At 44.6% G+C, this 18,217-nt stretch overlaps 1 protein-coding gene across 7 annotated transcripts in view; it reads left to right on the forward strand.

Moving 5' to 3' along the window:
* The window catches only part of LOC138580440 (targeting protein for Xklp2-A-like), a 180,921-nt gene that overhangs the window by 77,559 nt on the left and 85,145 nt on the right, over positions 1–18,217 (forward strand). For all 7 annotated transcript variants that reach the window (XM_069650984.1, XM_069650985.1, XM_069650988.1 and 4 more), the window contains exons 4-5: positions 9,466–9,595; positions 9,673–9,816. In XM_069650984.1, coding sequence (XP_069507085.1) covers positions 9,466–9,595; positions 9,673–9,816 — 274 coding nt within the window. The remainder of the gene's footprint in view (positions 1–9,465; positions 9,596–9,672; positions 9,817–18,217) is intronic.

The raw sequence follows: 18,217 nt of genomic DNA on the forward strand, positions 1-18,217 counted from the left end.
AACAACATGAATAACCAATAATGAAACCGTTACCGCTCAATCATATCACTATAACATACATAAAAATACTGTTGCCTAAATGCGATAGTGACATGTCCACAACCTGCAACAGAAGGGTGTTGACAAGGACTATAGCATTTTGGCAGCCATAAGGATGGAAACGCTAACTTTGCAGCCCAGCCCTACAGAGTGGGGAGCCTTGTACTCGATGTACAAGTGGTGCGTAAACATTGTCATGCGTAAAGCAAAGACTGTACATTTTTCAAGATGCAGAGACAGTTGGGTGATGGTTCTGAAGAGGGTAGAAGTTCCAATTGCCAGGGAAGGCTCTGTCCTTGCGAACAGAGCTGTTTCCGACTTTTGGAACAGGCCAAGGAACCCTCGTGCATAAAAATAAATGGATGAACCAGGAGGCCACTGGTAAGTTATGCTAGTACTTGCCGTCCCTAGCTCCAATCCAGACCAAACTTTGACAGTTTAGTCGGTCGTCGTAAATTCTGCCATTACTTCTCAATTCTGGCTCTCAGGTGCTACGGCACAGTGACCACCACTCTGCCCACGAAGGGAGGAGACAGGAAATTCCAGTGCAGCAGGACCCTGGCTACAGTAGGGAAGGCGGGAAAGTCTCCCTCGGCGACTGTCACCACAACGCAGGGACCGCAAAGGCTTAGTGCGATGCATTCTCCTTAATCGCGACCCAGAGGAGCTAGGTCTACAAAAGTTAGCAGGAGAGTGTAAAGTGCCACACGCTAGAGATCCCCTAACATTTAAAGTCCCAACTCAAAACAGCGGCGCTCCTAAGCGATGTTCCAGCACCGAGCTGGTCAGTTCACTGGATGGCCCAGCAACACTTCTGAGAAGGCCCCTTTGGTGGGAAATGGGCACCAGGAGAAGTTCCCACTACTCAAATGGGGCAAAGCACCCTCGTAGGCGTAAGGTCTAGGACAAAGCAGTGGGACGGTAGCAAGCTCAGGGTGCCAAACCTTCCAGCTCGACTTTGGCATGGTCCTCTGGTCTGCTTTCGCTCACAATACCTTGCTTCTTCTGTAGTTCGGTATGAACCACTGTAGATTGACAAGGAATGGATGCAGGGACTTTTGCCTCTTAAGTTTGCAAATCTGAACAACCAATAGAAGAGCTGCACCCTTGCATGCATGGCAGTCGTGGTTCACTGTGTTTCTCATGCACACCAGACATCCGGGCACAAGTAGTGTGGATTGGGACCAGACCGTCCCAACCCTCTTCCTGGGCACTAGTACGCATGACATGCAGGACCCCGCAAAAGATGTGGAATGTCAAAGGATTAACCGCGCCTCTCGACCTTGGGTGTGGGGGTTGGAGGCCAAAGGACAGAACAAAGACTTTGTGGCAGGGCCGTTTTCAGCCACCTGCGGTATGGTTCGCTTAAGAAGTAGTGGAAATAAGTAAACTGCTGCCACCAGTTTGTTCTTGGCACACTTGTACACACATCAAAAATTCCTTGGAGGGTGAAGACCCCAGTGCATTATACAGTATTGTACTTCGTGCCCTGATAAAGTTAGCAAGAAATGACAAAGTAAAGGACTAAGGGAAACCTAGTTTCATAGTACTGACAGTCTGATGGACATGTCCGTTTCCCCAATACAAATGAGCAAAAGCCCAGGGGAGTGCAGCTGAAGGCTGTGCTCCTCTGGAGAGTCGGGTTAGGATAACCAAGCAAAAGATCTGGGGTGCCCATAATATGGAGGTAACATTTAGAGAAATCTTTCCTAAGGGCACCGCACAGGCTTTCGAATCTGAAGATGGCTGCCGGGGGTGGGGTTTAGGGAGACGGTAGTCATTGGATGGGTGCAGTAGGACCCAGTCTCCAGTGATTGGGAGAAAGGCAGTTTTCAAGCTTTTCTAGCAAGACTGCTTTCTTTTTAACAAAGAATTCCCTCCCTGAAGGGGAATATTCATGAGCATATCAATCCATGCCAGACCCATGCTGGAGAACAGTTACAGGTAAGTAACTTGTACCTTCCGAAAACACATTAAGAGTTATAATGAACTTACTTGCTGCATTATTCCTGAAACTGAGTAAGTGACTGTTAGGGAAAATGTTCATTTCTGTGCTAATTTCCTGTCACCTTGGAGACCTTCCCGGTCCCCTTCCACCTCCCCGCCCTAGTTTCACCTAATCCTATTTGCTCATGTAACATTTTTTTGTTACCCTCACTACTTTAAATGGCTGGTGGCAGTGTTTAATTTTTACTACCTGTGCGCTTTTTTTTTTTGTTGAACCACTGGCTAAACTTAGCTGCAGTACAGCTCCCATGGGTGACCATTTTGTCAATGTCCCCTGTCTTCATTTTTTCACCATTTTCTGTTTGAGGTCTTTCTTGGCTTTTACTCGGCTTTGAGGCAGGTTTGAGTCCTTTGTTTTGCCTTCAGCCCTGAAGCCTGCCCCTGGTTCCGATATGTTGAAGGACTGGATGTGAGGGAGGGTCCCGAAATTACCCTGTCCTTTGTCTCGAGGTGTGCCTGACCAAACCTTGGCCTGATTGGCCGGCTGGCTGCCCTGAAAGGACAGCCACCTTGCTGTGATTGACAGCCTAGGCTGTGCATGAATGAGAAAACCTGCTTAAAAGGCAAGGGTTTTGGGACTAGAGGCAGTCTACCACATCTGAAGCAAAATCGTGAAGGGAAGCCCGCTTCAACCTACTGCTCCTCGAAGTACTGGTGAAACCCTCCTGCTGTGCTGACCTTCTTTTTCATATCCAATAAGTACCACAACTAGCTACTCTGCTTCCACACACGCAGGTCTGTGACTAGAGCCCATATGGCACAAAGACTGTCATAAATTATGTATACAGCCACAGACCAGGTAGGGTTAAAAAACCACATGTTTTAATCTGTATACCCTTTTAACACAAAGGCTAAAATCCATGAAAGACGAGCCTCACATACACACAGTGGTATCTCAACGCATACTGGATAAGGCATTCACAATACAAACTAGGGAGAAAACACACCATGTTCAATCATTTTCAAATGCTTTTGTGATGTTAGTAACAAAAGTGAAATAATTGACGTCTGTCTCCATGTATTTGTTTTCTCTTATGGGGCGTCTACACGTATTGATGTTTATAGGTCTCACCGAAACCTCAGTATGAACTTAATCTATTTTCGGTGTATCTTCAAACCCGTCTTCAGGACGCTTGTAACAGTGGGTGTCGGGGCTTATTCACACCTAGCTTCTTGCACAAGGCCTTGTGCAGCAAAAACTGATGTATAAAAAATAATCAAAACGCTTAATTAAAACTTGGTAGATCAGAACCACAATTTTCGACCTATATGCAATGCACTCATGGACACACTGCACTTGAGACTGACCTTTAAAAATTTCTCGGAGTGTGGAGTTTTTCTGAATGGATATCCCTCTAATGGCATTATCTGGGAAGTTCGTGTCATTTGCAAAAGGACAACCTTGTCCAATTGAGGTTTATGCTGCTTTACTGGACATATCACCAGTAATGCACTTCATGCCAGGCAAACCATTTCTTTGATCTGAGACGCTGGCTATATACGCGACAAGATGCCATCCCAAGTATTTTATTGTCACCACATTGTTACTATCAAGCCCAAAGCCCATCATATTACTAATGGCAGTTAGTCAATACATGTATATTGTATCTTCATTACCTGAGGATTATTCATATTGGTCCATGTCCAATCATTCCTAGATGTGCCATAGCCTATACTGGCTTTTAGTTGGAAATGATGGATAGTCTTTTCAATGGGTGCTAGAGGGAAGTCAAACCTTTCGATTTGGCACTATCACTGCAGCATGTCTAACATTAAATAGGGGGATTAAGCGCATTTATCCCATCACCTTTAACAAGTAGTGGGTACCTGTCAATTATTTTAGTCGCAAGGTTCCGAGGGTGGGTTTTTCTCATTTTCTTTCCCCTGCGGGCTGTGTGCTGGGCTACTGCCGCGTAGCACTCACGTTCGAATTGTCTAAATGTAACTTGTACAAAAGACGTTCATTTAGCGCAAGTCTAGTTTTGGACGCGCAAATATGTTATACACACAGGTATATACATTTTTAAAGCAATCCAGTTGCACTTACCTATCGCGTTGATGGTGTACTTTCTTTTCGAACAGTCGCCACGTAATATCTGCTGCAAATGTTCTGCTGAGCATGGCTATTTATTTTCTTGGTCATCATGTGACCAGGATGTAGTAACGCTGTTTTAGCTTTGGAGCTTAACGTAATAGGCGTCATATTGGAATTATGCTGGCCATACCTTGTGTTCATGTAGTATTAGACTTCTGTTCCTGATGTAGGACTAAGTAGTATACACTTTAACAAAGGTAGCGGGCGCCCCTCTCTCGCAAGAACAGACATGAATACCTGTTCAGTGGTTATTAACCACTTGAGAGTTCGCAGCCACTGCTTTTACCCACTGTGCCTTTCACAGACGGGAAATATCCATTTGCATATCAGTCTTTGTCCTGCCCAGGGGCAGTCCAGCACCGAAATACAATGGCAATTCCAATCTGAACGAGAGTACCACCAGCAACCCCATACACGTGTTTCACCCTTGTTGGGGATCATCAGTGAGGTGAAGCTGATGCCACTCTAAGCACAGTGAGAGGGAGACCACGTCACTCCTTTTTATTAGGGGCTCCAATAAAGTATCTTTTCACATTTTGCTATTTATCCTTTGAACTTCTAATATTATATTTATTCAAGTGCTTATGTGTGCTTCGTGATCACTCTGAATTACTCTTATCCTTTATACTGTATACATGGAAGGAAAAGGTATTGTCGTGGAACTCCATAGACCAGGGATGAGTAATTTCAAGGAGTGGGCCTGATTAATTCACATGCATACTTGTATATCACTGATATATTGTCCGTTAAGATGTTCTTGGGTGATTGCTAGCTGTCTCATTTTGTCTTTGTCACTAATGAATACATTCCACTTGATTTTACATATTTAACCCAGATTTCACTGAGCCTAGGTCAAAGATCCATTTCTGTTGAGTTTTCTTAGTGATAAGTATCTATATATGTTGGAAAAACCAAGAGACCAATTAAACAATGAATATGTGAACATCGTTCATGTGTCAAACGAGGTTGCTGATAAGGGGCTAAACATTATCATAATATCTACTGGTTTGTTATTACGATTAAACCACACCAATGGGTGGAGATGAAGACTTGTCACTAAGAAAACTTGAACAGAAATGGGATCTTTGACCTAGACTCTGTGGGTTAAATATTTTCAATTGAGTGGAATTTATTCATTAAACCATCTGAGGCAGCTAGAAATCCGCAATCACCCAAGAACCACCTCTGACAAAATATCAGTGATTTGGGGAATAGCTCACCTGCAGTATACATGTGCATATAACTCTATAATCAGGCCACAACAGTAATTTTTCCTTCCATGTCTTAAAGGATAAGAGTAATTCAGAGTGATCACTAAGAGTATATGAGCACTTGAATAGATCTAAAATGAGACAATTTCAAAGGATAAGTAGCAAAATGTGGGAAAAAATGCACTCTAATGGAGTACATAGGAGTGTCGTGGGTACTACCTCGACCTACATCAATAACATAAGGCTAATACTACATGAGCACATGGGATGGCCAGCAGAATTCCAAGCTGGTGCCTATAGAGTTCAGCTCCAAAGCAAAAACAGTGTTGCTACATGCTGGTCGCATGATACAGGTAAAAAGAAATGAAAGGACAGCCATGCGCAGCAGAACATTTGCAGCAGATATTATGTGGTGGCTGTACGAAAAGAAAGTACAACATCGCGTTAAGTGCAACTGGATTGCTTTTAAAAATGTAAATACCTGTGTAACATCTATGTGCGTCTAAAGCTAGACTCATGCTAAATGAATGTCTTTTGTATAAGTTATATTTCGCCAATTCGAACGCGAGTGCTACGTGGTGGTAGCCCAGCGCACAGCCTGCGGAGGAAAGCAAAGTAGGAAAAACCCACCCTCTGCACCTCACGACGAAATAATTGACTGGTACCACTACTTGTTATAGGATAAATGTGCTTAATCCCCTAATTTAATGTTAGAAATGCCACAGTAATTGTGCCGAATATAAACAAACTATCCTTAATTGACAGAGCTCTTCCCTCTAGCACCCATTGAATAGAATATCCATAATTTCCAAATAAAAGCCAGTATATATGGCACATCTAGGAATGAACTTCAATCTTTAATCTCCAGATTGGACATGGGACCAATATGAATAATCCTCGGGTAATGAAGATACAATATACATGTATTGACTAACTGCCATTAGTAATATGATGGGATTTGGGCTTGATGGTAACAGAATGTGGCGACACTAACATACACAGGATGGCATCTTGTTGAGTGTGTATATATAGCATCTCAGATCAAAGAAATGGTTTGCCTAGCATGAAGTGCATTAGTTATGTCCAGTAAGGCAGCATAAACCTCAATTGGACTATGTTGTCCTTTTGCAGTTGCAAATGACATGAACTTCCCGGATAATGCCATGATGGATATCCGTTCAGAGAAACTTCACACTGAGAAATTTTGAAAGGTCAGTCTCAAGTGCAATGTGTCCATGAGTGCATTGCATATTAGGCCAAAAATCGTGATTCTGATCTACCAGGTTTTAATTAAGCGTATTGATTATTTTTATATCTCTGCTTCCGCTGCACAAGGCTTTGTGCAAGAAGCTAAATGTGAATAAACACCAGCACTCGCTGTTGCAAGCGTCCTGAAGACTGGTTTGAAGATGCATTAAAAATTGATTTGTTCATACTGGTGTTTCTTGAAGCCTAGAAACACTTAATACGTGTAGACACCCCATAAGAGAAAACAAATACACGGACATCAATTATATTTCAATTTTGTTACTAACCGCACAACAGGTTGAACATTATCTTGTTTGTATTGTGAATGCCTTTTCCAGTATGCGTTGATGGATTTTTTTTTTGATTGGGGGGCGTGTATGTGAGGCTTGTCTTTTATTGATTTTTGCCTTTGTTAAAAATGTATATTGATTAAATTATGTGGTTATTTAACCCTACCTGGTTTGTGGCTGTATAAATAATTTGACTGTCTTTGTCCCCTATAGCTCCAGTCGCCGATGACTTGCGTGTGTGAAGCAGGGTAGCTAGTTGTGGTACTTGTTCTTTATTGTATTCCTTTCCTCATCCACAACAGCCCCCTTCTATAAAAAGAGGAACCCCATTTGCTTGCTATTTCCCCCTCCTTTTTGTATCAACAGAGAAGCTCCAGTTGGAATGACTTCTCCCCTTTGGTTAGTGGTACCAACTAACCCAGAGACTAACTCCACTTTGGTGCAATCCCAGACTTGCTGTGCCTTTCCGTTGCTGCAGATGCCCAATGCCAGGGGTCGAGTTTCCATAACATAGTACAATGTCTGCCGCAGAATGAATCCGGCCAAAAGCTCCAGGAGCCTCACAAGGACACTTCAGAAGCAGGAAATCCAGAGTCCCGGACGAGGGAGCAAGGAAAGTCAATATATTCGATCTGCATCACTGCTGTTTGCAAGGTGCCGAAACCCCAAAGTGCCACTGAATCGAAGAGAGCCCGTAGCTGCCGCAGGAGCCATCCAGACATCCTCCCTTTTGTCCCCACGACTGAGGCTCAGGAACCAGTCTGCATGGTTAAAGCAAGACTACATCCAGCTGGATTACTTTCCTTCTAACTAGAGGTACTGTTTGGGCTTGGGGCACTTAACCTCTTGCCTCAAGTCATGCTTTCTCACTGGGTTTGCACTTGCTTAACTTTATGGGTTGACGTCAATTACCTTTTTCACAGGCTTAACCGCTTGTGTTCCTACAGTGATTTTTCTGAACTCTGAAAGACTTTTATCCAAGAAGTGCATCAGAATTAGACTTTGTCCAATTGACTTTGGCTGTTCTGAATCCATTTGACTTTGGCACTGCTTGTCTTTCAATGGGTTGTAATTTGTTGAACACTTGACTGCTGGGAAAAGCTTACCTAGATTTCATTGGTGGATTCCAATGGTTATCACTTGATAAGAACTGTTCTAACCTTTCGGTTTCCTTAACCCTGCCTTTCTGAAACTGAGTCTGAGAAAGTATATTGGTGTTTATATAAATGCAATACTATCCTTGTATTGAAGTCACTTCAGGGTGTAGGAGAAATGAATTGGGATATCCAAAGAATATTCACCAACTTTGATTTTGAAAAGTGATGCCACAGTTTGAACAGTTACAAACTATTGCCTTTTTAAAGAATGCTTAACTAAAACCTGTGTAAATAATTATTTATAACTGAAACCTTGCATGTTACTTGTTTGTATGACCGATTTCATCTGTACAGCTCATTTACCCCTCTTGAGATGGGCATGGCTGCTTAGTCGCACCATCTTGTGTAGTACAGACCTATACCAAAAGGTGGGTTACCTAATGGCAAGCCGATACGTCTTGTGTAGTCTGTGTGACTGCACCAATTCTTACCTGCTACAAATTGGTTTTTACTTGCCTTGAATTTTACTGTTTTCTTAACAGAAGTATTGTGTTGGTTTTTATACTGGTGGTTATTGCTGATGGTGGATATTTCCTTTCTAAAGAATTCTTTGCGCGTGTATATAATTATTTTTACATATCTGCGTAGAAGTGTTGATTTGTACCTTCCTAGACCCCTCTTGAGAAGCCTGGCTGCTCTACCATACTACCAATTACTTTGAGTGGTACTGGCCGATAAGAGATGGAGTTTCTGTATTGCCCAAGGGATAGGCTTCTAAAGGTGGACTTTAGAAAAACTGTCCTCACTGCTGATGTCAAACCTCTGACATGTTAACACCTGTCTTTGTGGTAGGCGTGGCCACTGAAGGACCACTGAAGTGGGCCAGAGCGGAGGACCATTCCGAGGGCAGTAGGTTGTTAGTGGCTAAGCCTGCCCGCAGCATGGGTGTTATGCCATCGGCATCCCGGGGCTCTTGTTTTCTTTTTCATCCAATGAGAAGGTTGTTTTGCCATGTATTGTCCAAGCAGATTACCCAGAAGAAATGGGTGCCGCAAAAAAATAAGGGTTGTTCTGACCCCCCCCCCCCCCCGGTCATGTGGTGGCTGACTGGAATGATGCAGAGGTGATTGAGATGGGTGGGGGGGGGGGGGTATGCAGAATTGTTGGCAGCGCCTGGGAGGACAGAACTAAAGATTGCAGGGATTATGGGGGATAGGTGCCACAGTAGGCCACTGTCAAACGCAGGTGGTCAGTGGAGATGTATACTTATGCTTCACAGCAGGAAGAGCCATAGCAAATGTGCGATCATACTTTCTCATTGCTGTCTCAACTGTTTTAGAATAGTTCTTTCCTAGCCTTCGTGCACAATTTGTAATAAATTCACTTGTGTAGTTGGCAGAGGTCTCGCAGGGATAGCATATATAAAGATTGCTTATGTGTTGCTGTTTGTTTTTTCTCTTGGTCTCATTACACCACAGAAGAGAACCACAATTCTGATGTGCAGCCAACAAAGCCAAATGACAACATTGCCACCTCGGCTGCAGGCTGGCCTATTGCATCAAAAAGGGTCCCTGTTGCTGAAGTGACCAATTCAAATCAGCCTAAGAGGTGAGGTGATAACCGGAGGAGTTTGTATCTTTGGGTGTACTACAGAATAGCTTATGACTTGTTTCGTCTCCAATCAGGGCATCACGGCGACTGTCCCTTGAACAGAAGAAGAAAAAACTGGCCAAGATTCGTGATGAGAGGCGCACTGTCACTACACCCTCTGCTGAAGGGCACTCAACTGCTACTGTTGAAGGACACCCACCAATCAAGAAACAGAAGCTGTACGTTTCATTGACTTGGGTTGTTGAACTGCCAATGAGTGGGGTGATAGACTGGAGCCAGACGTGCTCCATGAATGTTGTGCACCTTAAACAAAAGTCACGATCCTTGTAGGGGTGTCATTTTGTTTCCCAGTTGTTAGGATTTCCTTTAGCATTGTTTCCAGGGCTGGGGTAGATTGACCACGGGAGGGGGGGGGGGGGGTGGTGGGTTCCTTTTTGACTGGGTTCTTCACGCAAAGTATGGCATCGGAGCAGGGTGGGTAGAAGGTACAGGAAATTAATACACAATTGTCCTCACTATATATTCCTAGAAAAATATCTTTCATATGAATTAAGAAAAAACGGCAGCAAAGTAATGTAGTTGTAAAACCAGCAACAGCTGTTTGAAATCTAAATTACTTCGATTTTGTGGAGAAGGGTTATATTTGATTTTGAAATGCTGTCCAAAGGCTTGCAGCAAAGCTGTGATTTGCGCAGAAAGGCACAACAGTTGGGAGTCCCAATACTTTGGTCAAATCTGGAGAATTTCATAAACCTGGCTGTGAAGAAGGGAGTTGAAGGAGTTATTGCAGAGGACTAGGTCGTCTTCAGCGAGGTGACAAACTATATTTCACAGGTGAGGTGATCCACCTGCACCAGAGGGAGGACTTCTTGTAGTCTTCTAAGTCACAACAGAGGCAGAACGTTGGAGCCCGATTCCTTGGTATTAGTGTAGAATTGTCTTTTGCGTGATTCTCTTCACATGTGAGTCCCCTGAACTCTTGCTGGACTTGTTATCTGACTCTGCTGAGGTGAAGCAACACTTGTTTTTGGTTTTCTTGTCCTGGGAGGCTGTGGGCTCTTTGGAGGGAGTAGACCGATGTGATGGAGCCCTTCACAGACTTCAGATGAAGAGTGGTTGTTGTGCTGTGGGGTTCATGACTTTTCTGGACCCTCGCCTCGGTTGAGGGGGACTTTCAGGAGCAGGATCCAGTCACTGGAGCTCCAGAAGGGCTACCAAGGTACAGACGAAACAGACCTTCAGCCGATGTTGCACTGTTAAGTATTATTATTTTTTTTTTTACAGTCCAATTTTTGCTATTGGACTCTACAAGACTTATTGCTTGGTTTTAAGGCCCCAACGTCTAATATAGGCCTGTACTAACCAAGATTGCTAAAACAGCCAGGCTTATCTTGGGAGGAGGAATGACCGCTGTTGCAGTTATTGCAAAAATAGGTATTTAAATGAGTATTGGATCAACTAGCAACATAACTTGCATTTACAAATGGTAAGGAAGAATAAAGCAGGTGAATAAATTGTTATACATTTCTTATCCACGCACAAGGATTGACTTCAGAAAAAGTACGTATTTAAAAATAGCCCTGCATTATTAAAGTATAGGTAAGTTCAAGAATGTAAAGAGCAACCATCACAAGTAGGCAGTACTTGTAGCACAGGTTCTTCAGTTCAGGTTTACAGAGGGGAAACCAATGATGCCAGAGGGTCAGATTTACTGTAAGGGAACCAGCAATGCCAAGTCAAAAGGAGAGTAATAGTTCACAAGTTAGTTGGTCTTGGTAACAGCACAGGAGAAGCTTTCCTGCAAGGCACAAGCTGTTCGGCCTGGGCGACTGAAAAGGGTGAACACCCACACGGTAGAAACGGTGCTCCAAAAGCGACACATTGCTTCAGGTGAGATTACCAACATCCCCACAGTACCTTGAGTGTGCAGATAATGCCGCTGGACGCCATTGGATGCACAGCTGCGAACCTGGTTGCCTTTGGTCATGGTGAGAGTGGAAGGGGGGAGGAGCTGGGTGGGCTCCTGCAGCAGAGGGGTATTCTCAGGCCTGCACTCTGAGGGGACTCTTCAGAGGATTTGTGCTTCTGTAGGTACACACGGATGCCACTGCCGTTCCAGTGAGATTAGTCCATGGAAAAACTATGCACTCCAAGGTGGTTGAGGTACCCGGGGTATTGGGATTCCACAGCCCGGGAAGGTCAATGGAAAAGTGTCTTTAGGCTGGTTATGCCCACCAACCCAGAGGAGTAAGTCCGACAGCTTCACCGTCACTTCAAAAACTGGGTCAGACTAGCAGCAGTGCTCCTGGAGGTGCCTCTGGTCTACGTCTTCGAGTTTCAGTGGTCGACTTGCCTTCTGTCCCAAAAGCCTCTCCTTGCATGCAGGAATCCATTCATTCAGTCCCATGGACTGTCAAATCACCTGGGGGTGGATGGCCTTGCGGGCCAGCCAGGGGCCCAGTTCAAACTGGTTCCAGCCTTGCATACCTTCAAACAAAGGCAGGCGAAGTTTCATGCTCTTCCCTCACTGCCTGCCTTCGCAGACACACGTGCCCCTTAGTGTGCTTAAAGGGCCCCGGCCAAAGCTACTCCCACCCTCACTTAGAGTGGTAGAAAGGCCAAGAAGGGACACAAACGAAAAATGGTGATGACTGGGGCCATTTTGGGGAAATGGTCATCCAGGGGTGCTGTCCTGCACCTGTAGAAACAGCCTATGAGTAACACACTATGGTAAAAAGGTATCCGCTGCCACCAGCTATTACGTTTCTTACTGTAACTATAAATGTTACAGGAGCAGTGGGAAAGGAGTTGCAATTTAGCCCCTCAGCGTCCTACTTAAGGTTTGTGTGTGTGCTGATCCCACAAAGACAGGTAAGATAAAAGAATCCTGTCCTTGAACGGTAGTTCTAATAGACTAGGAAGGGAATCCCCAGAAACACTGCACATATGGTGTCCTATTACAGATTTCTATAGTGAAATGCATGGAGGAATGCATTATAATTCAAAAGAATACAGCAGCAGAAAAAAATAGGGTTCCCATCTCGGAGCAAAAAGCGAGTGGCAAAAAATGTGCCACTTAACTCAAGAGTAAAGCAAAAAAATCACAGGTCAGGCAAAAGTGCTGGGCCAGTGGTGTCTTCAAAGGTGGAGGGGAATTGGCACAGGAAATGAATTCTCCCTAACCCACTGCAAATGGCACAAGACCCAGGGTATTTGTGTACTGCAGGCCGTGGAGGTTGTAGCTCATCCTGAAGTTGGTCCCAAAAACCTTTACACACTAGTTTATAGTAAAAGCTTTTCTTTTTTATACTCTGGATTAAAGTTAAATCTTGGATGCTATTTCAAACTGATGAACCATAGACCACCAATGCAATAAGTTCCAAAGGATTCTACTGTTAAAAGTAGACTAAATCAGAGGGTCAAAAAGGTTACAGAAGCCTTTAGGAAAAACTCCCTATGGGTGCACAAGCATTAGGCCTGCTCGAACACCAAACGCCGGAATTGGCACTTGGCGACAGAATGACTTGAGGTATGTACTACCACGAGTTCCACATTATCTTAGCAGTTGTGAAGAAGATGCAACTGGATTTCAAGGTGCAGAAGTTGTGGACCCAGTCTCTTGTTCCTTGGTTGTGGTGATGAAAGGAGGGAATCTTGAAGGGATATCATAGCAGCAGCTGAGGGGGCTTCCAGGAAAGGATTCTTCGTGCTCACTGTCTGCGGTTTTGGTGCCTTTTCACAGGCTCCAAGGGGAACTGTTTTCAGCTGAACAATTTGCCTTGCTTACTCAGTCCTTGACTCTGGTGAGGGGACTTTGACGAGGGGATGCTTGCTTCTGGTGGTCCTTAAGAAGTCCACCGAAGTTTTGGGAGTTTGTTCACGGGAAGATGATACACCTCAAAGTGGCCGCATGTGCCAGGCTATTGGGGGTTTGCAGCACAGGAAGGGCAAAGCCCGTCGTCCGATGGCTCAATTTGCAGGTTGTCTTAGAACTGATTATGCCCACCAGTCAGGTTAGAACTGATTTTCCATACTATGGCCTGATGGACAGATATATAGAAGGCCAACCTAGTATTGTGACGGACAACTCTGGGAGCTGTAGCCTAGACCACTCGCCTGGCTAAGTTTCAAGAGGTGGTGAGCTTGTACGGGATCCACAACGAGCACACGCAGTGAAACGGTCAAAAACACATTTGCACAAACCGGTATAAAAATGCTCTTTAGTGACCAAATAACAGTGAAAAATGACTACTAACAGGTAATATCACTCAATTCTAAGTATTAGATGGGTTACCAGACATTTGGTCGAAAATAATTGGTCGACCAGACAAATGGTCGAACCAATTTGGTCGAAAACCAAATGGTCGAATTTTTTATTTTCACTTTTTTTTGGGGGGAGTCCCCCAACCCCCTTTTTTTTCTAAACTCATTTTTGTAAAAAACGAAAACCCGAAAAATAAATATATAATTTAAAAAAAAATCGACCATTTGGTTTTCGACCAAATGTCATTCGACCAGTTTTAGGTCGACCACATGTCTGGACACCTATTAGATGCCTATACAATTACTGGAGTAGGGCAAAATGCAGATCAAACGCCTGAAAAGGAAGGTACATATTAGTATCGGCACTACTACTGGAGTAGGGCAAAATGCAGATCAAACGCCTGAAAAGGAAGGTACATATTAGTATCGGCACTACTAGTCCACAAAGATGCAATCCTAGCTTCAGAAGGCCATCCCTAAGATGTATGGGGCCTTGTGCCCAAAAGTTCAGCAACATTCTATGAAGCTGGAAAAAAATTCAGGTGGGGTCCAGCAAACAGTTTGAAGTGTCAGTGGACGCGTTAACTAGCGAATGCGTGTTCCCAACTTTTGGAGTGCTTTTGTGAGCAAGCAATAACCAAGCCAAAGAAATAAGTTACCTGAACCCCTTTAGTCCCTTTTTAAAAAAAAAAAAAAAAGTTTGGTAAGTATTGCTACAACTCACCCCCTGTACTTGGTTTCTTCACAGGTCGATAGTCGCTTTTCTTGCTCTCTACCGCACCCCTTGATTCCCAGGGGTTGCAGATTTACTGTTGGTGTGTAATGCTGGTGCAAGGTCTCAGATTAAGAATGCAGCAGAACTCAATGCAGGGCCCCTCTCGGGACAGGAATGGGCTCGGGTAAGCAGTTTTGGATGATGCATGGTGACAAAGGGATTCAGTTGCAGTGATCCGACTTTCCCTTCGATCTTCGGTCCTCTTAATGCTAGGACCATGGAATTCTGGTGAGGTAAGTCTTGTTGCACAAGCTGAAGACAGTCTTCCCCCTCGCACCCCCTATAGTTCCAGGCCCCAACTCTGAATGGCAACGTCTACAGCACGGTAGCCCCAACTCTGAGCTGGTCAGCCACAGGACGGTCCTGGGGCACTTCCGAAGGCTCTTCTTCATAGGACTCCGAGCTGACGTTGAATGCATGTTACCTCCACTCCAAGTATTGCAGCTCCTTCGCAGGACAGCTGGAGGTCTTCCATAGGGCAGGGCTCTTCGAGGGCAGCAGCAGAAGTTGGTCGCCAAGCCTTCTAACGGTTCCATGGACTCCTCCCAAGTCTTGTAGCTTGACTGTAGTCTGGACTCATTCAGTTTCTTCCAGGACACCTCTAGTGGGTGCAGGGGTCCTTATCCTAAAAGCCAGGTAAGAGCAGCAGCTCCCACGCTAATGACCAATCTGCCCCACACACCCCAGCAGTGGTCCAATCGGGGTCACTCGCAGGAAAACTCATGCATACCACTCGGGCACACTGTCACCAGTTTGCTGGGACGATCTGATCCCAATCCACACACTTCCTGGCATTGCACATAGCCCTCCCGTAGCCTGACAAAAGCCTCTGCTTTCCCGGGCACTGGAAGTCCATAAAAGGATTTTCCTGGCCTCACAGGCCAGGAACAATGCTAAGACATGATGGCCAAAGGACAAGTGGGAAATCTTGTTGCATGGCCATGTTTGACCACTAACCACGTTTGGTTCTTGTGAATACATAAAGGAAAACCCCGCCCCCACTTCTGTGCTGAAGCCAACCCCACATCTAATTTTTAAAATGTTTAATGGTTTTTGTTTGTTCTAGCATTTTCTGCAATTGTATTCTCTCACTAGATACCCCACAGTTGGCCAAACACGGTAAGGATACAACGAAATTCACCAACAAACTGTAAAAAGTCACTGCTGGCACCAGCTTGTCCATTTATCACACATAGAGTAACCAAAAAATACTCTGTTAGTCTAGGGCAAAACAGAGTGTCCCCCATTGTGCTGCATTGTAAGGTACACTTCTACAATGATAAACTACCCCAAGTGGTAAAGTTACTAAAAGTGGTAACTAGACTGACAGCCTGAAGGGCATGTGTTTCCCCATAACAGATGAGCAAAAGCCAGTGTAGGGAAGCTGAAGGCTTCACTGCACTGTAAAAAGAGGTCAAATACAAAAATAAAAGCGACATAGAAATAGAAGGAAAGGTGCAGTAAAGAGGAATCTTTTGTAACTAGGCCAAGGAAAGGAGTAGCATTCTTCAGAGAGGTCAGGCCAGCAGTGGTCTTTGTGGTTGTTGGAAGGGACTGTAGGCGTCTCTGGTCTTCAGTTCCAGTGGGCAACTTGTCTTCTGCCTCTGGATCCCCTCTCCTTTTATCAGGGATTCACGCTTCTGCAAATGCTCCCTGCAGTGTACAGAAGGCGGCAGCCAGCCACCCAGTGGGAACTGGATTCTCTCGGATATCAGTTTTGGGATTTCACCCCCTCTCCCAGTTTCCTGATGTCGCAGACACACTGGAGTATCGGCGGGCTACATGGAGGGTTCCCGCAAAAGACAACAGACTGCCACCTCCCATAATGTTGCAGGAGCAGTGAGAAACTGGATACCTAGTGTGCCCAACAGTAGTTGTCAAGGAAAATATAAATATAACAAAAGCCCAAAGGGCTCTTGGCAACCCTGTACAAAGGGTGCTGTGTACAGCAAAATTAAAGGAGGAAAGCCAGACTCAATAAAAAAAAAAAAAAAAAAATGAAGTAAAGCAGGATGAAGCGTTGCCGGAGGTGGAGCAAAAAGAATGAGGAGACGGAAAGGCTCGCCTCAGTCAAGAGAATGGGACAAAGGTGCCGCAGTCTGCAAGACGTGATGGGGTCAGTGGGTCTCACTAATAGAGATTTGGCATAAAAATGAGATCTCCGTAACGGGGATCACTTCAATGGCTACTATCAGTATCTCTCTATCCTTAAGAACTGTAGTTACTCTAGGCTAAAGAAAATAATCTCAAAGGAGGGAAAGGGTCCCCAGCAACACTGCCCATGAAGAGCGGTGTGCTGCAATAGTAAAATACAGATGCCTTTATGGGTTATGGAGGAAAAGGGACTCAATAGCCCAGATAAACTACAAAGAATAGTTCCAAAAGACGACCAATCCCATAAGAATGAAGGAGTGGTACAAGGTTCCACTCATTCAGGATTAAAGAAAAAGGCCCAGAAGTCCAGCAAAAAGTGCTGCCAAAAAGTGCTGGGTGTATCACTACGAGAGGGGATGAAGCATAAAAATGATAAACCTCCCTAACCATGTACTTTTTTAATAGTCAAGGATTCAAGGGTAGTAGGCCCTGTCAGTCATGCAGTGACACTCCGTTAAGGAATCACTTGGTAAACCATACTTTTCTGAATAGTGGAGAACAGATTTATGGAACAGTATGAACCTATAACTACATTCAGGATAACCCTCTGTTCTACTAGGTGAGTAAGACCTGTTGTAATAACTATTGAGGTTCATTTTCAGCTCCGTGGAACACTGACTACGATAAGCAATCTTAGGAAGGCCCAAGGCAGGCCCAGGTAAGTAAAACCCACAGTATTCTTAAGAATTTCACACCGCTTTCCAACCTAAGGCAGACTTATTCTAAACAGGCTATACAGCAGGTCAGGGGAAGCGAGCTCCAGTTGGTAAACACATACACATATATGTTGAAAGAAATTGAAGCCAACAGCATTGCTTTTGGGAAGTGGAGAACCAATTCACAGGTGAGTAAAATTACGTTTATGTATTCTTAAGAAGGGCAAAACGCATTCAAAGTAAGACCTTTTGTGACTCCTAATTTCAGAGGGACAGAACACTTGTTATACTTCAAGCCTGGATCCTTTTCTTATACATTCTATTGCATGAGTTATCAGACAGAAGAGGGACCCTAGTGGTTTAGGTGCCAACCGTAGGCAGGATGAGATGGGGTTAAGTTGCCTACAAAGTCTTTTCATAAAGTAGTTCATACTTGTACGTCCTGTCCCCTTTCCTCCATCCATGTCCCTCGCGAGGGTCGGGGCTTGAATCTTTTCTCGAGGAAAAATTGCCTTGTCCTTTAAATTTAGATGCAGGCATGGCCCCCCCTTGACTCCACCCACAGACGCCACACCCCAGTCCTCTTTTATGTGACTGGATTGGATAGAATTTTTCCGCACTTGCGTTTAAGCCTTGTGGCCTATAATGCCATGCGCCTTTTTCCCTAGTTTCTTTGTTTTGTTATATTGACTATTTTTGCAGATACACCGTCCACTGGTGCCTCACCCGTCCCCGGCGCATGTCGGCCACGGTGGGCTTCAGTAGGTGCCC

The sequence above is a fragment of the Ambystoma mexicanum genome, chromosome 3p (genome assembly GCF_040938575.1).
Source record: "Ambystoma mexicanum isolate Mex_15411 chromosome 3p, UKY_AmexF1_1, whole genome shotgun sequence".
Taxonomy (NCBI): Eukaryota; Metazoa; Chordata; class Amphibia; order Caudata; family Ambystomatidae; genus Ambystoma; species Ambystoma mexicanum.